This window comes from Aquarana catesbeiana, linkage group LG04 (assembly GCF_042186555.1).
Source record: "Aquarana catesbeiana isolate 2022-GZ linkage group LG04, ASM4218655v1, whole genome shotgun sequence".
NCBI lineage: Eukaryota > Metazoa > Chordata > Amphibia > Anura > Ranidae > Aquarana > Aquarana catesbeiana.
This window is the reverse complement of record NC_133327.1, coordinates 242,101,404-242,126,178: the sequence shown is the minus strand read 5'-3', so window position 1 is coordinate 242,126,178 and position 24,775 is coordinate 242,101,404. Positions and strand designations below refer to the sequence as shown.

At 44.1% G+C, this 24,775-nt stretch overlaps 1 protein-coding gene across 1 annotated transcript in view; it reads right to left on the bottom strand.

Moving 5' to 3' along the window:
* The window catches only part of LOC141141473 (anosmin-1-like), a 55,310-nt gene that overhangs the window by 18,858 nt on the left and 11,677 nt on the right, over nt 1-24,775 (bottom strand). The window contains exons 7-9 of the mRNA XM_073629098.1: nt 14,824-15,023; nt 14,606-14,741; nt 8,864-8,992 (exon numbers count right to left, since the gene is read on the bottom strand). Of these exons, the coding sequence (XP_073485199.1) occupies nt 8,864-8,992; nt 14,606-14,741; nt 14,824-15,023 (465 nt within the window). The remainder of the gene's footprint in view (nt 1-8,863; nt 8,993-14,605; nt 14,742-14,823; nt 15,024-24,775) is intronic.

Here is a 24,775-nt window from a genome sequence, read left to right as displayed (position 1 = left end):
TACTACCTACTAATATAGTCTTGATGCAGAAATTTGGGTCAATAGATCATTTTACCAGAGTGCTTCTAGAATAGAGTCACCAGGAGAACTAAACTGGTAATTGACTGCACTTGCAGGCACCTGGAAGTATCTGTTATGTGCTGCTGGTGGCAATTTATAACCATGTTTCCCAGTTTGGGTTTTTATGGGGAGTTTTGTGGAGTGGTTTTTAAGGGATGTTTGAGAATAAACATATAGGAGCTACCATTTTTCACTTGTTCTTAAAGGATATGGAAGTTGCCATCCTGATCCTGTCTTAACTGCCTAGTGAGTAACTCACCTGGGAAAAGCCAGTAATCTGAAATCTCTGAAATTATGTGATGGAGCCCCATCCTAAATGCTTGTTCCAGGTAGGTGACTAATAAGAACAAAGCCCAGATCAATTTGGCAGTTTTGTAGTCTGCAAGTCTACAGGGAAGTCTGAAATGCATGCTGCCCAATTACTAATGTCTATTGCTCTACTTGCTTAGCTTATAAACAGAGTTGTTTTTCTTTCATTTTTTACTGAGACAAAAAAATATGTTCTGTCATAGATTTTAAATATGAATCAAGTCTACCATTTTATAATTCAACTTCAAAGTAAATCTGGCATTAACCAGGAAATTCAAACAACATATAATGAAAACATGTATGAGCAGAGGTTATGTCCTGTGAAAGCTGTATGTGTAAATGGCAGTTTTTTATGCAATTTGACTTCTCCTTTAAAGGTTCATGCACACAGGAGTTTATAGGCATTTTCTATGCCTAGCGAAAATTCTTGGGGCTCTTCCATTTCCAGGGAGCTGCACGTGTGTGTACAGTCTGCCATCCAAGCGAATGACTGAGGCTTTTTTGAATCAGAGTTTAGCTGTGCTTGTGTATCTAGTGTATTTTCCAAATATGCGCATAAACTCTAAAGGGTGAGCTTGGGATTCTTTTCCCCTGGAGGCTGCAGGAGGTGTGGAAGAGGGGTGGAGCCATGCTCAACTATTATGAAAAAAACAACTAGATTACTGATAATTTCCACTGTCTATACCCTGGATTTCCTTATATTAACTAAAGGTAATCCCAACATATGCATTTTTCATCATATGCTCATTGTAAATTGCTTAGTTTTGTAACAGACACACCTTAAAAATAGGATTTTTATATTATCTTACCTGTAAAATCCTTTTCTTCGAGTACATCACGGGACACAAAGCCACAGTATTTACTGTTGGGTTATATAGGCACCACTAGGTGATGGACACTGGCACACCCTAGACAGGAAGTTTAGCCCCCTATATAACCCCTCCCCTTACTGGGAGTACCTCAGTTTTGTAGCAAAGCAATATATGTGTATTAGAAGAGGGGAGGGACCTCTGTGTCCCGTGATGTACTCGAAGAAAATGATTTTACAGGTAAGCTGTTATAAAAATCCCATTTTCTTTTTCGTACATCACGGGACACAGAGCCACAGTATTTACTGATGGGATGTCCCAGAGCAATGCTATCTGAGGGATGGGAGATACAACAAAAGTAGGGTGCAAACAGACCTGAGGACATTGTACCGCTGCCAGCAGCACACTGTGCCCAAAGGCGATATCCTCATGTCTTTTCACATCCACCTGATAGAATCTGGTGAATGTATGGACTGAAGACCAAGTTGCGGCCCTGCAGATTTGAGCCTGGTGGTGCACTACCCATGAAGCACTAACAGCCCTGGTGGAGTGCGCTTTGATTTGAAAAGGTGGAACTTTCCTCTTCAAACCATAAGCTTGAACAATTACCTGTCAAATCCACTTAGCAATGGTAGGTTTTGACACCGTCTGTCCTTTTTTAGGACCTTCAGGCAACACAAACAAAACATCCGTTTTGCAAACCTGAGCAGCCGCTTCCAAATAGGTTTTGACCACTCTCACTACATACAGAGAATGTAGTGACTTTTCTTCCGTGGAACAGGGATCTGGAAAAAAAGAAGGGAGAACAATATCCTGGTTTAGATGAAAACCTGAAACCACCTTTGGTAGAAAGCGAGGATGAGGACGCAATACTACTCTATCCTTATGAATAATTAAATATGGCTCTTTACAAGAAAGAGCTGCCAATTCTGATATCCTTCTTGCAGAAGAAATGGCTACTAGAAAAATGAGCTTCCTTGTCAAAAGGACCAAGGGAATATGTCGTATCTGCTCAAAAGGCTGTTTCTGTAATGCCAACAGAACTAAAGTCCCAGGGGTTCATGGGGAGCTCTAACCGGTGGATTAAGCCGCGTTACTCCCTGTATAAAGCTTCGGACGAAAGAATGCGAAGCAAGCAGACGTTGAAACAATATCGACAAGGCCGAGACCTGGTCCTTGATAGTAATCAAAGCCAGCTTCATCTCTAACCCCATTTGTAAAAAAGCAAGGATTCTCCCTATGACATACTTTCTGGGATGCCAACCCCTGGATTCACACCAGGAGACATATGCCTTCCAGACTCTATAATAAATGACTCTGGAAGCTGGCTTCCTTGTATTAATCAAGGTAGAAATTACTGGGCCTGAAAGCCCATGACTATTCAGAATGAGGGTTTCAATAGCCAAACGGTTAAATTTGGCGTTTGTAAGGTAGGATGGAACACTGGTCCCTGCGATAGCAGGTCTGGACGTGGTGGTAGGGTCCATGGGGACCCTACCGCCATCTTCACTATTTCTGCATACCAAAATCTTCTGGGCCATGCTGGGGCCACTAGAAGCACCAAATTCTTTTCCTGCTTGATCATGCGAAGAAGTCGTGGTAGCAGCAGAATAGGAGGGAATGCATAAATCAGTGAGAAATGATGCCACTGAGTCACCAACGCATCTCTCCCACATGCAAGTGGATCCCTTGATCTTGACACAAAGTTGTCAATCTTGTTGTTGAACCTGGACGCAAACAGATCTACATCCGGGATCCACCATCTTTGGCATATAGCCAGGAAGATGTCGGGGTGAAGAGACCATTCCCCTGGGAACAACTGCTGGCGACTTAAGTAGTCCGCCTGCCAGTTCACTACCCCTGGAATGAAGATTGCAGATATGCACGGCACATGCTTTCTGCCCAGATTAGGATCTGGTTCACCTCTCCCTGGGCTGCACGACTCCTGGCGCCACCTTGGTGATTGATATAAGCCACTGCTGTGGCATTGTCGGATAGGATCCTGACAGGACAACCCTGCAACCTGAATGTCCAGGCCTTTAGAGCTAGGTACGCCACCTAAATCTTTAGAATTTTGATGGGTAAGGTCCTCTTGGTTTTGGAACATTTCCCTTGAACAGTTGTCTCTTCCAGAACTGCTCCCCAACCCGAAAGGCTGGCATCTGTTGTTACCACCTTCCAGGTAACTGGTAAAAGGGATTTCCCTTTCCACAGATTCTCGGGTACCAACCACCAACTGAGGATCTGACGCACTATTGGTGACAAGCGCATCGGAAAATCTAGCGCCTGGACTTTCTTGTTCCAGGCAGACAGGATACTGTTTTGCAGCAGTCTCAAATGAAACTGAGCATAGGGAACCGCTTGGAATGAAGCCACCATCATTCCCATCAACCTCATACAAAGGCGAATAGAAGGATCATTCTTTGCCCTAACTACCTGAACCAGCTCCTTTATGGCACTGATTTTTGCCTGGCATAAAAACATCCTCTTCTGGGTTGTATCTATGACCAGACCCAAGTACTCTAGTCTTCTTACTAGTTTTAAAGAAGACTTCTCTAGGTTGAGGACCCAACCTAGGTATTCCAGGTAGTTGACTGTGGTGACCAAGCTTTAGTCTAAGCGGGCTACTGAGCGGTCTATTAAGAGCAAGTCGTCTAAGTACGCTATAACCGTTACACCCTGGGCCCTTAATCTGGCCAGAGGCGGAGCCAGGACCTTTGTGAACACCCGAGGTGCAGTAGCTAGACCGAAAGGCAGAGCTACAAACTGAAAATGAGGTTTTTCCACTTCGAAACGCAGAAATTTCTGATGAAAGGGGAAAATAGGTACATGCAGGTATGCATCCTTGATGTTTATTGATGCCAGAAGTTCTCCTCCTTGTAGGATGGAGACTACTGATCGGATTGACTCTATGCGAAAAGAATAAATTTTTAGGAACCGGTTTAGATCCTTGAGATCTCGGATGGGTCTGACATCTCCATTTGGCTTTGGCACCATGAAAAGGTTTGAATAAAACCCCAATCCCTGCTTTTGCATGGGAACCACCTTGATTACTTTTTGCGACAAAAGTCGCTCCAACGCTTGAAAGAGAGACTTCTTTTTCTCTGGGTCTTTGGGAACATTTGATCTGAGGAAACGAGGAGACGGCAATTCTCAGAACTCTAGTTTGTAACCTAGAGTTATTGTGGAGACCACCCATCTGTTGTGAAAATCCTCCTGCCAGACCCTTGAGAACTGTAGCAGTCTTCCCCCCACTCAAATGATCAGGGGCACCCCTTCATAAAAAGGCTTCAGTGTTCTGTCTTGTAGATTTTCTCCCCCAGGACTTCTTTTGTCCCTGGGGTTGACTCTGAGTTTTTCCTCTTGAACCTGACGGTGGAGGCCGTCGCAACTGCCTGGAGGCTGATGCCTCTGGCACTGGAGAAAGAACCCATTTAAATGAGGGACGTTTACTCCTTTTCTTAACTGGCAAAAGGGTATTTTTCCCACTTTAGATTTTTTGGATATAATTGTCCAAATCTTCCCCAAACAGCATTACACCATGGAAGGGAAAACCAGCCAGGAGTTTTTTGCATGGTGTTTCGGCTGACCAATTTTTCAACCATAAGATTCTACGCATATGCACCAACCCAAGCGTAAGGCAAGAGGTCTGAAGGATAGAATCTATAATTGCGTCAACTGCAAAACACAAGGCCGCTGGCAGGTTGGCTAACTCCCGGGCCTGCTGTTCAGGGAAAACCTTGAGCACCTGCTTCAAATGGTCTCTCAAGGACTGACATACTCCAATTGCCGCCACTGCAGGTTGAGCTACTGAACCTGCCAAGGAAAAAAATTTTTTTAACAGGAATTCCAATTTTTTATCGGTTGGATCCCTAAGCATTTGAGCGTTGTCAACAGGACAAGTCAGACTTTTTTTCACAGCGGATATAGCTGCGTCAATTGCCGGTATACCCCACATCTTTGTGAATTTTTCCTCCATAGGATAAAGTATTGAAAACTTTTTAGGAGGGAAAAAATGTTTATCTGGGTGATCCCACTCAGAATAAATAAGCTTTTCAAGCAAGAAATGAACAGGAAAAGCATGTGCAGCTTGAGGAGGCTTCAGTGAACCCAAACAGGATGTGGGTTTTTCAACCGACTCCATTACGGGTAACTTAAATGTGGAGCGGACCATTTCAGTAAGAGAATGCACCAGCAATTTCTCAGCCTGTGAAGCTGAAGAGGGTCCTTCCCCATGTGATTCCTCAGAGGACTCATCAGTCTCATCCCGGTCCTCTGAGGTTGATTCATCTCCCTTTTCCCAGAGTTCCTCTGTGTGAGGGTCCTGGGTGGTAGAAGGGGACCTAATGCGTTTTCTTCCACTTTGTGAAGATGCGATTAAGGCCATTAATATTTCCTCTAATTCACTTACAGTATGGTTGAGGAAAAAACCTCCTGAGTAATATATACAGGGGCCAGAAGCAGTTGCAGTCCCTGACCCTGACAGCTCACTCTGACTAGCCTCCCTAGGTCCTTCAGGGAGAGATGGTGCTGCAGAGGGGGGGTCCTCAGAGCCTGAGGGAGATCCATTTGAGCCCAAATTTTTCGAGGTATTTGTACCTCCCCTTCTGCCCATAGTGCCAAGCACAAATGCAGAGGTACTACCAGAAATGCACCCAAAGCAAAATAGCAAAATTGTCCAGCAACTGCCGCTTCTATCAAGGCTCAGTCTGATGCTAAGTAAATGTTGCCTGGGAATGCCTGTGTCACCCACGTTCACATGCCATCCATCTGCTCTGTGTCCCTCCTTTAGCTGTGTGCACCTGCAAAAGAGTGTACTGTATAGCCTTGTATAGCCCGCGTTGTGGGCGTTCAACAACGCTGACGTCGTGCTAATGCTCCGCCCCCTCCTCTGACCACACCTTCCGCCCCCCCGTCTTTTTAAAAAAAAGACAGCTTTTCCCGCACGAGCTGAGGGCTCCGATTCTGATTGGATCGCACATGGAGGGGAGGCTGGGGCGGAGGAGAGAGGAGGGCCGGTAGATGGAGAGCTGCCATAATGGTGGCGGCGGGAGGCGGTGCGGTATACCGCTGACTGCCCTATGGCCTGAAGGAAGCTGTGAGGGGACATTCCCAAAAAAGAAAAAGAAAACCCTTCCCACATCGTACCTGGGGCATGAGCTCAGAGGAGCGTGCAGCTTGTACACAGAGACAAGACTGACAAGCATGGAAAGGTAGTGCTCTTGACAGCCCCTGGTGGCGACTTTCGGCATAGCATACATTTACTTAAAGGAGAAAACCCACAAGAATTAGAAAAATTCCTTAGGAATCTCCCTTACCTTATCCAGCTGCAGGGTTCTGTGGTAACAGACCCAATCTTCACCTCTCACGGTGGACTCTGTTTAGAAAACCTTCAGGGACTGGGGCCCCCTTTTTTTTAAAAACGGGGATCCACAGCCCTGGGCCGCAGTGGCGTAACTAGAACCTTCAGGGCCCTGGTGCAAGAAACCATGTAGGGCCCCCCTGACCTCCAGCCAGGGCCCTTCCCACTGATCGCGGGGGCAGCAGGACCTGGATAGGAGGGGGAACAAATCCCCCCCCATTTTCCTCTTGCAACCACTTAATGCCTATCAGAGGGAGAGGAGGAGAAGCAGACTTTTAGTGGCTGCAGGAGAAAAATTGAGGAGATTTTTTCTACTAAATGCCCCCCCCCACATCCAGGTGTTCAGGGGCAACATGTGCGCTATTGCAATTGTTACCCCTGTAGTTACGCCCCTGGGATGAGTGGCAACAGTGGTGGTTGGGGAGGGATAGGATCAGTGGCGGGGGATGGGATGAGTGGCAGTGGTGAGGGAGAGATGGGATGAGTGGCAATGGTGGGGGGGATGGGATCAGTGGCAGCGGTGGTGGTGGGGAGATGGGATGAGTGGCAGCGATGAGGGGGGGATGGGATCAGTGGCAAGGGTTGTGGTTGGGGGAGTGAGATCAGTGGTGGGAGGGTTGAATGGGATGAGTGGCAGAGGTGGTGGGGGGTGGGATCAGTGGCAAGGGTGATGGTTGGAGGGGGGATGGGATGAGTGGCAGTAGTGGTGGTGTGGGGGTATCAGTGGCAGTAGTGGTGGTGTGGAGGTATCAGTGGCAGTAGTGGTGGTGTGGGGGGATCAGTGGCAGTAGTGGTGGTGTGGGGGGGATGAGTGGCAGTAGTGGTGGTGTGGGGGTATCAGTGGCAGTAGTGGTGGTGTGGGGGGATCAGTGACAGTAGTGGTGGTGTTGGGGGGATGAGTGGCAGTAGTGGTGGTGTGGGGGTATCAGTGGCAGTAGTGGTGGTGTGGGGGGGATCAGTGGCAGTAGTGGTGGTGTGGGGGGGGTGAGTGGCAGTAGTGGTGGTGTGGGGGGGGATCAGTGGCAGTAGTGGTGGTGTGGGGGGTATCAGTGGCAGTAGTGGTGGTGTGGGGGGGATGAGCGGCAGTAGTGGTGGTGTGGGGGGGTATCAGTGGCAGTAGTGGTGGTGTGGGGGGGATCAGTGGCAGTGGTGTGGGGGGGATCAGTGGCAGTGGTGTGGGGGGGATCAGTGGCAGTGGTGTGGGGGGATCAGTGGCAGTGTTGATATTGAAGGATGGGTGCCACTCACTTGCAGATCACTTGGTCCCCCTCCTTGCTCTGTCTTGCTTGGGCGAGCAGAGAGGATGGGCGGGGCCTTGAGTGAAGGCAGAGCAGGCGGGGACTGTGCCCGTGAGTGCAGGTGTGACAGAGAAGATGGGCGGGGACTGTGCGGGCGGAGAAGATGGGCGGAGTGGGCGGGGACTGTGCGGGCAGAGAGAATGGGCGAAGCGGGCGGGGACTGTCCCCGTGAGTGAGGGAGCAGAGGATGGGCGGGAGGATGGGCGGAGCAGCAGGAGAGGATGGGCGGGACGATCGGGACTCCAGGTCAATGACTATCTCCTGGGCGGCAGCGGGCCGCCCCACAGTGGCAGAACTCAGGGGCCCAGTCGCAGATGCGACTGGTGCGACCCTGATAATTCCGCCACTGTTGGGCCGGTAAAGCACCCCACCAGGAATATGGCTGAAAAAAACAAATACTGGATCCCGGGGTCCAGCTCTCTAAAAAGAGAAGCGTTATAGGTAAAACCTTGTTTCTTCGGACACGAGGCCCAGGTACCATTCAATTCGGCCTGGAACAGGCACTAAGACACTGGCAAAAAAATTGAGGTACTCCCAGTAAGGGGAGGGGTTATATAGAGGGCTAAACTTCCTGTCTAGGGTGTGCCAGTGTCCATCACCTAGTGGTGCCTATATAACCCAACAGTAAATACTGTGGCTTTGTGTCCCGTGATGTACAAAAAAGAAATAAACCTATATAGATAATTAAACATTAGCTTCCATTGCTGACTTATTTTTTAAAGATATAGGCTCTGTGACTGCCATGCTGATCCTCATTTCGGTTCCTGGTATATGGATGTCAAAACAGTTCCCGGGCCAGCATCCTTAAAAGCAAGAAATGACAGCTTCCATATCTCTTTTCTCATATGGGCTTTAAATGTTTTTAGTGTCTATAGAGGTAGCACAAAACGTTAAACAATGTTCTACGTTTCATATGTATTAGCCATAATGACTAATACATATCTATGACATACAATATTTTTTTTTTTTCAAATTGCTCCATCACAGTAAATTAGGAATAACATAAAGGAGATGAGAGATGTTACCTGATACTGGCTTCCATGATACTTTTATATGCACCTGATTATTGTGGTAAATGGAAGATGCTTGCAAAGTACAACTAGTTTGAATTGTTTTACAGCCATCTATGGGATGCAAATTTGATAATTTTGGATCTGTTAATTGCAAAGAAAGAGAAATTGGGATATTAGTGTTTTATTCTCTATATTACTTGATGTACGTTGTGCAATGTTTGCATATAAAAGGCCACATGTGAGTTTCAAGTGAGCAAGTTAAATATTCCACAAAAAGTTGTACAAATTCATGTATATTCTGGGGTCTGCTAGTTGAAACAGCAATGATTTTATTCATGCAATTTTCAACTGGAAGCTCTAAATAATAAAAATAAATTAAAAAATCAGCAGACACTATGGGATTGATTTACTAAAACGAGAGAGTACAAAATCCGGTGCAGCTGTCCATGGTAGCCAATCAGCTTCTAACTTCAGCTTATTTATATAAGCTACAAACAAAACTTGAAAGCTGATTGGTTTCTCTGCTGCACCAGATTTTGCAGTAAATAAACCCCAATATGTTGAAGTGGATTATACATGCAGGTTAATGTCAATAATAACTGGTGTGTGGCCATGGAATAAGCGACTGAACGGTTTCCCAGTGTGTAGGACTTAAATAGAAATTATGTTTTTATTTTTTGTTTAAGCAATTTGAAATACATTTCATTAAAGAGAATGTGTAGTGCTTTGTTCATGATTTCTATGTACATATGGTCAGTGCTAAAAATAATAATTAAAAATACATATTTTAGGTTTATATGATCATTGCATATTCATATTTTGTATTTTTTTTTGAGGTAGCAGGGAGAGCTTTAGCCTCATTTTACAAAGACTCCCTCTGTTGTATAGAAACAGAATCAAAGAAATGGTGCGCTGTGGAGATTAGCTGCCCATTCATAGATGAAAACAGTAACTAACACTGCTAAGTGGTATATTAGTCCAAACATATAAGCTCCTCATTGGCCAGTCCATATATTTAAGTCAATAAACTGCTGTTAATACTCTGCACACATCCAAGGCTGCTCCTCATAAGACTGAAGTGATCTCTAAAGGAAAAAGTAGGACAGCAGAGGGCGCTAGGCTAAGTGCAGTAGTATGGGAATACTTTATTGAGGAAAGAAAACTCACATTTGATGCATCAAGTAAAGCATTTTTCCATGTTAGAACTTTCTTCGATTTAGCCAGCTGTCTGACAGGTAAAAGGCTACTGTGATGGCCACCAGCAAAATGACCATCAAGTGTGCGATAGACCAGCAAGTCCCTGGAACCAAGCTGGAACAAACAGGGACACTGGACTAGATGTGACGTAAACGCTGGTGGAACAGAAGCCAATGGGCATGGTAACGCGTTTCAAAGCTTTTCAACTCCTTTCTCAAACCATCAAGAGAAAGGAGCCAAAGAGCTCTGAAACTCGTTACCACACCTATCTGCTTCTGGTTCCACCGGTGGTGATGTCACATCTGGTCCAGCATCCTTGTGTGCTCCAGCGTGGTTCCTGGGACTTCCTGGTTCGTCACACAGCTATTGATCGTCTCACTGGTGGTCCTTACAGTGGCCTGTCACCTCACAGACAGCAGGTGTTCTGACATGAGGACATGCTTTACTTGATGCACCAAATGTGAGTTGCCAATTGTCCTATCTCAAAGTTTTACCATACTACTGCTTTTAGTCTGGCACCCTCTGCTGTCCTATTTGTTTCCCTCTTTTTTATGCAGAGATCAATAGCTCAAGCTAAAATGTATACAAATACAAGTAAATGAGCCAGAGTAGTCAAAATTACAGTTTCCCTTTAAGCTCACAATTTAAAAAAAATAGTTTTATACATGATTAAATATTGTGTACAATGCCTTTATTTCACACATACAGTAAGCAATTAATATAAGGCACTTCCAGGATATTCTGTTTGAAAAAACAGCACTAGCTTTATGCTTTCTGGCAGACTGTGCAATTCTACTGGTTAAGATGCGAAGGGGTGAGTGAGTTTACCAATTTTCCTGCCAACTCTGGCTTTAGTCTATAAGCCCTAAGGCCTCTTGCACATGATACTCCCGTCTGAGCATCTACTTTTTCAGACTTTTTTTTTGTATGTATCTACGCGTATTTACGTGCATTTTCGCGTATATGCACTCGTACAATTTTGCGCACACGTGCATTTCTGTGCAAATGAGCGAAAACTTATTCTTGCGTTCTCATTCTGCACAACACGTAAATGGGTATTTGCACACGTTTGTGCGCAGTTGCGGGTATTTGCGTGCATGAGGCGTTTTTTTTACTGAAATATGCACGGCGCATTACAATTAATGGGCTGTATTTTAGCTCAGTAAAAAAAAAAAAGCTGTACTGAGCTTTTTCAAGCTGCAGTGTGTAAGGCTCGATTCACATCTATGCATGTTGATTTTGAGCGTTTTTGGTGGGTTTTTTTTTCATGCTTGCCACGTTTTTGAGCAGCGTTTTTGTAGCGTTTTTACAGCGTTTTTGCTGCGTTTTTGCCGCATTTTGCATTTTTTTTTTTTTTTTTTACAGTTTTAAAAAATAAAATAGAAAAAAAAAAACCCGCCAAAAACGCATCAAAAACTCTGCAAAATCGCTGCAAAAATGGTGCACATGCGTTTTTGATGCTGGCCCATTGAATTGTATTACATGCAAAATGCTGCATTTTGCATGAAAAAAAGTCCCTGACCCTTTCCAAAAATACAGAGGTACAAAAAGGCATTGATGTGAACATGTTCCATAGGAACCCATGTTAAAAAATTCCCATGCATTTCTGCAAAATGCATCAAAAAACGCGCTAGTGTGAATGGAGCCTAAGAGGCCTAAAAGAGTTCACAGAGCACAGGACTTGCACAGAATACCGCAGCTGTTTGCAATTAGTAAATATGATCTATTCACATGCAATATTTATTATTTAGCTGATGAAAAAAAGTAATACATTTTTTAGAAAATGAACATACTGTATATACCCCCCTTTAAAACAATCACATTTTGTTGCTTTGAAGCCTGAAATGAAGACAGACATGGTTTTTTGTTTTATCTAGCTGTATTAACTAGTGCAACTTATACCATCCAAGTGAAAGAAATGACACCAACATGTCAGAAAAAAAAATCAAAAATAGAATCACTGAGTTGGAAAAAGGATCACCCCTTGTGTCAGTATTTTGTTGAACCATATTTTGCTTTAATTACAGCCATTAATCTGTTGGGATTTGTCTCTACTAACTTTGCACATCTAGACTTTGCAGTATTTGTCCATTCTTTAATGGACAGTTAAATTTGATGGTGACCATTTGTGCACTGCAGTCTTCAAGTCATTCCACAGATTTTCAATGGGGTTTAAATCTGGGCTCCGACTACACCATGCAAGGACATTCACCTTTTTCTCCTTGTCATGCTGGAAGGTAAACTTTCTTCCCGTTGACAACTTTCTGGCAGAGGGCAGCAGAAAATTCCCTCAAGAATTTGATAGTATTTTTCCCCATCCATTTTTCTTCTATCCTGACAAGTGCCCCAGTCCCTGCTGCAGAGAAACATCCCCAAAACAGGATATTACCACCTCCATGCTTTACTGTAGGAATGGTGTTATTTGGATGGTGAACTGTATTGGATTTCTACAGACATATTGTTTGGTGTTGAGCAGAGGTGTTGCTAGATCTGGGGCCAGAGCCCATAACAGCGGTCACCAATCATTTTGCATGCCCGGGGGGGTGTCAGGGTGATTGAAGTGTATTATTTCTATTGTTACATTCTAATATATAATGAAGTGGTTCAACTCACCATACTGCAGAATCAGTCGGAGCCCTGGGCATGTCACTTGCCACATCTCCTGCTACCAGATGCAGCGTGTCACTTGCCACCGTCACCTGTCACCAGATGCAGCGTGTTACTTGCCACCGTCACCTGCCACTAGATGTGAATTGTCATTTGCCATGTCGCTTGCCACCAGATGTGGATTGTCACTTGCCACTTTCACCTGGCAGCAGATGTGGATTGTCACTTGCCACGTCACCTGCCACCATTTGCAGATTGCCTCTTGCCACATCTCCTACCACCATTTGCAGATTGTCACTTGCCACGTCTCCTGCCACCATTTGCAGATTGTCACTTGCCACATCTCTTGCCACCATTTGCAGATTGTCACTTGCCACGTCACCTGCCACCATTTGCAGATTGTCACTTGCCACATCTCCTGGTACCATTTGTAGATTACCACATCTCTGTCCACCATTTGCAGATTGTCACTTGCCACATCCCCGGCCATCAGATGTGGGTTGTCATTTGCTAACTGATGTGGATTGTCATTTGCCATGCCAGCCAGTGCCACCAAATGTGCATTGATGCTGCATTGGTGGCAGGCTGACAGCACTGGTCCATTTAGTGAGAGCAGGAGAGCAGTAATGCGGGGCAGGCAGTGAGAGATGTCATGTCGCTGCTCCCCGCTGCACCTCCATCATTGAAGCAAGGGAGTCTGGCTCCACAATGACAGGAAGCACGTGACCTCCACCGTGCTGTGAGGGAGGAAGAGCGCTGATGTGTGGCGGGCAGTGAGAGATGATGTCATCTCTCTGCTGCTCGCTGCACCTCGCTCCCAGATTGAAGAGGCCAGGCTGAAAGAGTGCTGATGAGGAGCGGGCGGAGAGGGATGTCGGAGGAGAGACTCGGGGCTATGGGCCCCAGATTCGAGGCTATAGCCCCAATTTCCACCCCCTAGCAACGCCCCTGGTGTTGAGGCCAAGTGATTAGATTTTAGTCTCATCTGACCATAACACCCTTTTCCATGTGACCACAGAATCTTCAAGGTGCGTTTTGGCAAAGCTCAGTCGTGACTGCATGTGACCTTTATTGAGGAGTTGCTTTTTTCTTGCAATCCTCTAATACAAGTCACATTTGTGGAGAATTTGTGACATTGTTGTTACATGCACCTAATGATCACTCTTTATCATAAATTCCTACAGCTGCTTCAGAGTTGCTGTAGGCTTCTTGGTAGCCTCTCTGACCAGTTACCTCCATCCTCCAGTTTGGAGCGACATCCTGATCCTGGAAGGGCCTGTGTTGTACCAAATACCTTCCACTTCGTAATAATAGACTTCCCTGTGCTTCTAGGTATTGATTAAGCCTTTGCATTTTTTTTGTATCCATCTCCTAACTTGTGCCTGTCCACAACTTTATCCCATAGATCTTTTGACAGTGCCTTGCCACCCGTAGTTGATTGTTTGCTTCAGTTGCATTACCAAGGACTGAAATACTTCAGGAAAGCATTTTTATGCTGAGCTAATCAAAATGACCACAGCTGATCACAGTTGAAAGTCAAATGGCTTTGTGTGCGATTGAGAAGATGATTAGCTACACCTAATTGAGTTTACAGTCATTTCCAGGAGGGGGCATTACTTTTTCCAACTCAGTGATTCTTTTTTTTTTAAAGTTTTTTTTACTTTTTTTCTGACATGTTTTTGTTATATCTTTCACTTGGATGTCATAAGATGCACTGAGTAAATACAGCTGGATAAAACAAAAACTGTGTGTGTCTTCATTTCAGACTGAAAAACAACAAAATGTAATTATTTTAAAGGTGGGGATTCTTTTCTATACCCACTGTAAATATTTTGAAATGCACTATATATTAACTTTCAGGCACCAGAGTTATGTGCATGCAGTTGGGTATATTGTCTCCATGTACCCTGCACTGGCTAGGTGCTAGGTAAGTCGCGGTCAATACCTTACCTTTCAATGTTGTCCTGATAATAAGCTGTGACTTTGAACTCTTCAGTCGTTTCTGACCCCAAAACGAGACTGCTTGTATTTTTACTAAATACTCAGTATTAGGCAGCAAATTTTCTAACGAGAACTCCGTGTTTGCCTGGAATTACACAGAACACTGATTAACTGAACAGTTTAATATAAAGGGAGGCTAAAATAACATAGCCTTTAATATTACACACCCCATCTGTTAGCCTCCAGCTGTCTCTTTTGCTCCCAGCATGCAGATTGGTCTTACTCCTCCAGGATATTCTGTAATGATGAATTTTTAGGTCTTGCTCTTGTGGTGCAGCCCAAGTAATATGCACAGTTAGGGTACCATCATGGACAGTTGTTAGGTTACCATGTCTGAGACCAGTAGGAGCAGTTGGTGGCAATGGATCTGTGCAAAATAATTAATTCAAAATACTGTTCAATTATTATTATTTTAGTACATAGCAGAAAATAAAGGTACTACCCAAACACATGAGAAGTATAATAAAATGTAAACAAAATTCTGTCGTTTGCACTGGTTATTGGTTAAAGACCAAATACTGATATCAGACCTTGATTTCCCTATAATAGTTTATGGCTCTACTTCCTTACAAAAGTCCAAAGTGAAAGTGTATCTCTTTCTCACCTGAACTTTTTGTTATTTCTTTATAGTGCATTATGTAAATCTCTTTGAAAAAGGTGTGACCCAATTGTCTGCTATTAGCAATAGTATTTAGGCAGACTTGAAAATTCTGGTGGGCATGAATTTCCTCTAGATTCTGCAGCAGATATATGGAGTCAGTAAGAGATATAACTTATTAACAACTGTGTAATATTAAAATATTAGTTTTGGGAGGAGTTGGCCTTTTCAGTAACCTATCATAAGAACATATTAGACCAGTGCAAGTCCCTAACAGGCACCAAAAAAAATATATAAATAAATAATTTTAAAAAAAGGTTCTTAGCCATGCGGTTTGTTCTGAGGATAGCATCTCCAAGAGCGCCCAACTGTCTCAAGAATAAAGCCTGCACAAGAAAATGTTAAAATACAATCAACAGCTAACAAAGTAACTAATTTTAACATGGAAATTCTATGTAAATTATAGTGGCAGCTAGCTCTTACTACTGCACTGTATGGGCAAGCAAGTTCTTAATATTAGAAAAACGTACTGCAGATCTTTTGGAATACACTGTATGACAGCTGTAGGAGCAGGGCTTTTTTTCAGCGGGAACGTGGGGGAACACAGTTCCGGCACCTCCTGGACTGACTCTATGTAATGGTAAGGGGTGCTGGGGTGTGCTGCAGGGTATTGATGCTCACTGCTGGGGGATCTATTCTAGCTGGAGGGGATCTATTTTTGCAGGGTGGGTCTATTGTTGCTGAGGAGATCTATTGTTGCTGGTGGGGGACCTATTGTTGCTGGAGGTGGGTCTTATGTTGCTGGGGGGTCAGTTGTTGCTGAAAGAGATCTACTGTTGGGGGGAGGGGTCTATTGTTGATGGCTGCCGGAGAGTCTATTAATGCTGGCTGTGCAGAGATCTGTTAATGCTGCCGGGAGTCTATTGTTGCTGGGGGGGGGGTATTTTGTTGGGGGTTGCTCCATTGCTGTTAGGGGGATCTATTGTTGCTGACTGCAGGGGATCTATTTTACTGCTTTTCTTGATATCATTACCAAATTCCATACAAATTACTTAGCAACACAAAATGATACTTGGTTCTTTATTGCCTAAAAGGTGGCAGTACTGGGAGGTGGGTAGGGGATGGAACCAAGGGATGGTGCTCGGAGTTGGGTAGGGATGGAGAAAAGGGGTGACTCGGAAAGGGGGAGTTCCTGCACCTATTGTCTGAGAAAAAAAGCCCTATGTAGGAGTATAAACAATTTAATTAGTACATTACAAGGAAAAACAGTTGACACAGAGCAAAAGATTTAGATAATGATTAATTTGTAATCCTGTTGTGGCACAAGTTATAGATTTACTATGCTAGCAAATGGTTAGTTAAAGTAGAACTATAGACAATTTTTTTTTTTCATTTTGGATAGAGCAAAGGGAGGGTTATAACCCCTATCAGATTTTTTGCATTGCAGAAATTTCGCTTCACTTCCTGTCCCATAGCCAAACAGGAAGTGAGAGGAAATCCCTGCAAATTAAGGGAATGCCTTGGGGACTCCCAGATCACCAGAACTAGCGTCCCAATTGGAAGATTTTCCATCTATTACTTTCCTGGGGACAACCCAAAATTTGGGATTTTTTTTTACTTTCAATGATAATGGTAAACAGGACAAATAGAAAGGATGAATCTCTCTAACAAGGACACAGACAGCAATAAAAACTGAGAGGAGTTCTTATCCATCTCCATACCTTCAAATTATCCTGGGAATTCAGGGTTAGCAGTGATACTATAAACTTTAGGGAAATCTGTCACATGGCAAAATACCAATAAGATTGGGCTCCTATGAAAGCAGAAGTTCCTGAAAGCATATTAAGAGTTGGATTACCCCCATGGGGCCCCAGGCAAGTTCGAGGCGGGGCCTGAAAACTTATAAAAGCTGGCTGATAGAAGATGGCTTTTCTATTTTTAGCAAAAGAATTTTTGGGAGGCTGTAGAGTCATCCGATTATTTCAGCCCCCTGTGATGCTGCTCTGTCTCCCCTGATATGAGAACAGAAGAAATTGAGGTGATCTGAGGAGAGAGGCGGTGGTACAGGGATATTGTGTAGAAGAGAGGCAGTGGCAGGGCCGGAGTGACCTATGGGAAATGATGGCAGCTGCCTCCAGCAGAGCATGCTACCTGTGGGTGCAGAAATGTCCACACTGTAGCAGTGCTCCTGTCTGCATTCTGCCCCATTAACACAAATATAATTACCAGCTGTCAAAATGACAGCTGAGTTGTGCTCTGTTTACACAGCAATTGTAATAGCTTCTGCTGTGTAAAGCCTTGTACACACGATGAGAAAACAGGACGAAAAACTCCTCTTTCGACGCGATCGTACGATACTCTGATTGTTAGCATACAGCGGTCAAAAATTTTTCTCAGGTAATACCAGATCTTACTATTTTCATTTAATCAGCACAGTTTTTGTCCGAAAATACAATACAGCACTTCCTTTTTTTCTTTCAGTCGTATGAGAATTTTCACACTTTAGTTACCTATTCGTATTCGATATGAAGACTAGCATGCAAAAAAAACAAACAAACGATAATCTCTTTGTGTGTATTAGGCTTAACAAATATCTTTTTGTTTAGGACACTTTATAGTTTTCATGGAGAAGTACAAAGTAATAACATTGCTACTCTGATTCATTTATGTGTAGATCAAAGGGGTGATCTCTGTTCTGCATATGGGGCTTTATTTACTAAAGGCAAATCCACTTTGCACTACAAGTGCACTGCAAATGCACCCGAAAGTGCACTTGGAAGTGCAGTCGCTGTAGATCCGATGGGGACATGCAAGATAAATACAAATACAGCATTTTAGCTTGCACATGATTGGATGATCAAATCAGCAGAGCTTCCCCTCAGATCTACAGCGACTGCACTTCGAGGTGCACTTCCAATGGATTTGCCTTTAGTAAATGAACCCCAAGGTGTCAGTTAAAGTATATGTAAACTCTTACCTTGTAAAACAATCCATTCGGTTTAGAATAGAAATGCAAGGAAAAACTTTGTGTGTATATATTAACCACTTCCCATCCCGCGTATAGTAATATGACAGCCGCAAGGTGGCTCTTTCATCCTAGGCGGCCGTCATATGACGTCCTCGACTTCCCGGCCATCTAGGCGGCGCACTCGTGTCGCGTCACTCGGGAGCTGATGGGCGTGCCCGGCGGCTGCTATGTCCTGCAGGGCACCCGCGATTACTTGTCACAGAGCAGGGACGTGGATCTGTGTGTGTAAACACACAGATCCACGTCCTGTCAGGGGAGAGGAGACATATCGTGTGTTCCTTGTATATAGGGACACCATTCGGTCACTACCCCCAGTCAGACCCCTCCCCCTACAGTTAGAATCACTCCCTAGGTAACACATTTAGTGTTAATCTCTTCCCTGCCAGTGATATTTATACAGTAATCAGTGCATATTTATAGCACTGATCGCTGTATAATTGTCAATGGTCCCAAAATGGTGTCAAAAGAGTCCGATGTGTCCGCCGCAATACAGTCCTGACAAAAATCACAGATCGTCGCCATTACTAGTAAAATAAAAATAAAAAATTATAAAAATTCCATAAATCTATCCCCTATTTTGTAGGTGCTATAACTTTTGCGCAACCCAATCAATATACGCTTATTGTGATTTTTTTTTATTTTTAACCAAAAATATGTAGAAGAATACATATCGGCCTAAACTGAGGTAAAGATGGGTTTTTATTTTTTTTAAATTGGGATATTTATTATAGCAAAAACTACAAAATATTGTGTTTTTTTCAAAATTGTCGCTCTTTTTTTGTTTATAGCGCAAAAAATAAAGACCGCAGAGGTGATCAAATGCCACCAAAAGAAAGCTCTATTTGTGGGGGAAAAATGATCATATGGGTACAGTGTTGCATGACCGCGCAATTGTCATTCAAAATGTTACATCGCCGAAAGCTGAAAATTGGTCTGGGCAGGAAGGGGGTGAAAATGCCCGGTATTGAAGTGGTTAAAAATATTATTTTCACATCGTTCTGTAACAGAGAGATGGTTAAAAATATTATAATATTTTTTTTTATAAGTGATCACACAATCTCTGTTCTCAGCTGCATAAGGGGCTTAGAGAACGGAGGGTGAAGACTGCAGGTGGTCGGGGGATGAAGGTCATGTCAACAGGAGGCAGAGAAACAGCAGAGCTTTGATCTTCCTAGTGAAGAGCTATGTAAGCACAAGTCTGACCGTTGGAGTACAGGCAGGTTGTGCTCTCAAGTAAAATGCAAACACGCAAGCTGACCAGGCTGGGATGGATGTGCTGCCATGCCCTACGGTGGTCAGTTTGAAACAGTAAAGCGGGGGGGGGGGGGGGCTGGTAGGATCACCAGGTATTTTACACAAATGAAGCAATGCAAAGAGAACAGGATATGTTTCAAAACAAGTACATAGAAACACAGATATATATTTGAATATGAAATGTGAAATGTTGGGGTAACATAAGCTTTCATGCAGCCCTTTAGTTAACCCTAATCAGCCCTAATTAATTCTTTTCTACCCTTCTCTTAGCTATTTTCTGCTAATCTTTTTGCTTTTTTTTAACCATTTTTTAAACGTTTTCATTTTTTTCTTACTTACATTAATGTTACATTTTTTAAAAATGCACAAATGCTGATGCTTTGTATCAGAAACATCATTTTAGTGTCGTTATTAATGGGAAAAATTATAGAAAAAAAAAATGTAAACTTATCATCTATAGCAGTGGTTCTCAACCTTGGGGTCGGGACCCCCTCGGGGGTCAAATGATGATTTGCCAGGGGTCACTGAATCCTGGGCTGTTCCTGAAGCCAGCACTGCTCTCCCAGCCTTTTTTGTGGCCGCCCAGCAGGGCTGTTCCTGGAGCCCGCAGCTGCCCACTCAGCCTCTTCGTATCCACTCATTCAGTTCACGGCATGACTACGGGGCAGAGACTAGAGGTCAGCTGACTGGTGAGGAATATGAAGTGGGAGGGGCTGGAGGAGACTCTTGATTTTTGCATAGGTGTCACTGCTGCGAGTAACCACAAAGTCGGAGACACAGTGCGTAACATTACCTGCGACTATAGTTGCCATTAAAAGTCCCCACTACAGTTCTCAGATCAGCAGATGATCTTGATCAAGAGCACCTAAGTTGGCTGATCAGAACTTCCCCCAGCACTGCCACTGATCCCAACTCCCCGCCAGCACTGCCACTCATCCCAACTCCCCCCAGCACTGCCACTCATCCCACCACCAAGGAGTAAGAGAAGGAATAAAAATAGAGAATACATGGAAGGGAGAGGAAAAGAGGGGGAGGAACAAAGAAAAAGGGAGAGAAAGAACAAGAAAGATGGCTAGAGAGAGGGATGGGGGGAAAAAAAATCCCAAGAAATTAGGATAGAGAGAGAGATAAAAGGGAAAGAAAGGAGAACAAAGAGAAAGAGTAGTACATCCTAAAATGTACCATAAGGGTTTTAATACTGTATGAGTGGAAAGGACTCAGGGAGTGCTAAATGTCCATGGGTTAGGGGCGCAAATTACTTGTTTTACCTTGGGTGCTGACAACCCACGCTACGAAAATAATTATACTGTTAGGGGTCCCCACAACTTGGGAAATTTTATGAAGGGGTCACGGCACTAGAGGGTTGAGAACCACTGATCTATAGTAACATCATAAAGTCTATTCATACATGTTTTCACTCAAGATTCACACATTGATTCACTAAGTGTTGTTGCCTGCTAATACACTTCTTTAGCACTGCTGGTAACATCATTAACATTGCCCAGTCTGGAAAAGACACACCGACTACATTGGTGCTCGCTTGAGCTAAACCTCTGTCTGCAGGTAGAAATGAAACATTTAGCTGCAGAGCTTTTGGTTGTTAGGGAGCCAGTGGCTACTGGTGTCCTAACAACCAGTGATTATCCACACTCAGCCTGAGGATTCCTGGCTGACAGGTGAATGTAAACAAAGGGCAAAGGGGCAAAGGGGCAGGTACAGTGTAAAGAATTTTTTTTTTTAATGGCATGGAGTCTCCTCATTCATATCAGATCCATTAAATTGTTACTAAACCCACAACAGTAAAATTAGTCTGTTTATGCAGTAAAGCATGCTTGTTATACTCACTGTGGAACCTAAGGGGTGAATTCTCTGCATTGAGTAAAAAGGCTGTTTGATCCTATCTTCTCTTAACCTCCCCTTCTTCCACTGTCCCCAATCTATCTGTTGATAGAACAGAGCCTTGGGGGCAAGCTGCACATGCTCAGTTTTGGGGGTCCTGCAGCCTCATAGGACAATCATGGGAGAATGAAAACTCCTCCTACAAGCTTTAACCAGACAGTGGGGTTTATTTACTAAATGCAAATCCAGTTTGCACTACAAGTGCACTTGGAAGTGCAGTCGCTGTAGAACTGAGGGGGATATGCAAGAAAAATAAAAACAGCATTTTTGCTTGCACATGATTGGATGATGAAATTGGCAGAGCTTCCTCTCATTTAGGATCTTCCCCTTAGATATAATGCAACTGTACTTCCAAGTGCACTTGCAGTGCACTTGTAGTGCAAAGTGGATTTTCCTTTAGTAAATCAACCCCACTGATAAGAGTCACAAGACTCCTATATACTGCTATGAGAAAAGATGTTTAGCAGTTTATATTTACCAAAATATTTGCATTTCCATGTTCTGTGTACTGTGGGAGACCAGATATAGTGAATGCAGGCTCCTGGGTTTAGTAACACTTTAAGGGGAATCCCGTGCATTTTTATTTTTTTTCTGTTTTAGGTTGTTTATATTGTACAGATGCCTTACTTCACAGACAGGTTAAGGGCATCCCCAGGCATGTTATTTAAAGGAATTTTAAATTTTGAATATTTAATGTTGCCCTTTAAGCATTTTTAAAATCGCTGCTCCCTGACAAACTTTTAAACTTTTTTTGTTCTTCAATCCCCTATACTATTTGTTTGCCAATTCCTTGACTGTTAGCGTACAAAATGGGCATTACTTTTTTTTTAACATTTGGCTTTAACCACTTGGCGTCTGCGCTATAGCCGAATGACGGCCACAGCTCGGACCTGAATTTCTGGGAGGCCGTCATATGACATCCTCCCCTTTGCACGCTCCCCGCGCACATGGGCGTCCACAGGTAGGGGCAAGGGGGGTCAAGTGCCCCCCCCTTGCAGGGCTGGTGCTACCTATAGGCCTATAGGCAATCAGTCGAGGGCGCCGAGCTGCATGTCCCAGGGCGGGAGTCACCTACACAACATGGAGTGTCAGGGAGTGATGGTATTTGCAGCCCCTGAGCTGAGGGGAGGCAGCACGACCAGAGGCAGGGAATACAAATCTCTCCTGCAGCTTGCCTGTTACCTTTCACCTGCTGCCGGGACAGCGTTTGCTAATGCTCAGCCCAACCAGATCACTGATGATTTATCTCCCCTCCTCTCCTCCTCCTCGGCTGGGACTGTCGGCTGTGTGGGCTCTGCCTAGACATATGCGAGAGGCCCAGCGCTCCCTTCTAGATAGGGGCCCCAAAAACACCCACCGCATGGGGCCCCAGCCTCATTTGAGCTGCTTGGCATGTGCAGCTCTTGTTGGAGCCTTCCATCTGCCTTTTCTGGGGTTAAGGATTTAATTCTCTCTAATGTCATCTGAAGCTTGCAATGTAATGCATCTGTGTGTGGGGGTGTAATGTATCTGTGTGTATCGGGGTGTAATGTATCTGTGTATATGGGGGTATAATGTATCTGGGTGTATGGGGGTGTAATGCATCTGTGTGTATGGGGGTGTAATGCATCTGTGTGTATGGGGGTGTAATGCATCTGGGTGTATGGGGGTGTAATGTATCTGGGTGTATGAGGGTGTAATGTATCTGGGTGTATCAGTATTATGTAATTACTGGTACTCAAACAAACTGCGCCCTCCTTGAGTCCCCACCACTGCGCTCAGGAAAAAGTGTCTATTGCAGCACTTAGTGTGAGTCAAAATGTGAATTATATAAACTTATGTGAAAAAAGCTGCCACTTTAAATGTAAACTAAAACTGGTCTATATTCATTTATAAATCCCAAAGAAATTAATATAAGTGGCGCTATTATTGGTGATATATCATACCCCAATATTCAAAGTGTCCAATCAGTGTATTAGGCTGATATATGCAATATCTGTGTGTCTCACTCTATTCTGTGAATGAAACCACCTCAAAACAAATCCAAAATTCAGTGATATAACATGCCTCAAAATATAAAACCAGTGTACTAAAATAATCGAAGTAACACTTAAGTGTGCCACTATTAAACTGAAAATTCTTTCAAAAGTGAACTGAAGTAATAAAATGACACTTGTGTGTGTCACTATTAAATTGAAAACCCTTTCAAAAGTCCATCATATATAAAAGAAGAGATGCATCCGTAAAAATGTCCATAGGAGAGAACACCGTGAAGAAGTGTGCAAATTGCTGAAAAAATGTTCACCAAATCACACGTGCCAGTGATTCCTCTCCCTCTGAATTCAACACTCACCGGATGAATATGCCTCACACTCTCGTGTTTTGGCAAAAGCGCATAAGACACTGTACACAGTGTGCTCAAACTCTACGTTCCATCCGACCCAGTGTCATTTCATTCCATATGTAAATAAAAAATGTGCACATAGTGTGATACCGTAAAACACCACATTTATTGAACTTTAAAACCTTCAATCATTGCACTCACATTACAAACTGTAAAATCAAGCCAAAACCAGCACAGCAATTCCAACTTCTCAATACTCCTGTGTGAACTCCCAGCACCAATGTAAACACGGTCGCGGCGGACCCAAGATCAGCGGAACCAGGCTCTCACCCCACCAGCTGACTCTCGTCTGAATCGCGCAGGGATCCACCGCTCATGCACGGAGATGAGATGCAGCGTCTCCTCCGTCACTCTCTGCTACTGTTTGGATGCCGTACAGCCACGCCCCGACATGTTTCGTCATACCAGACTTAATCATGGGATTCATGATTAAGTCTGGTATGATTCAGACGAGAGTCAGCTGGTGGGGTGAGAACTGTATCAGCTGTATCAGTATTATGTCTGCAGTCTCTGACCGTGATAATGACAGTCGAAAAGGGGCGGAGCATGGGTGACCTTAAAATGATGCCCCCCCTGAAAAAAGTTCTGTGGACACCCATGCCCGCACGCTCCCTGCAGGGCGCTTGTGGCGCGCGCTGTGATCACTGAGTCACTGAGACTCGGGTGATCACAGATCCGAGTAAGGGGCCGGTCCTGGCTCCTTACCACGTGATAAGCTGTCAGACAATGACAGCTGATCACATGATGTAAACAAAAGCTCGGTAATTGGTTTACTTTTTCTCCTCACGCTGATAGCGTGAGGAAAAAAAAAGCCGATCACCGGCTTATGTGCAAGGGACATCGGTCCCGAAGAGGAAGAGGCAATTCTGCCTTATCTGTGCCCACCAGTACCCTCTGCCAGTGCCACTTGCCATTGCCACCTGCCAGTGCCCACAGTGCCCACCAGTGCCACCTATC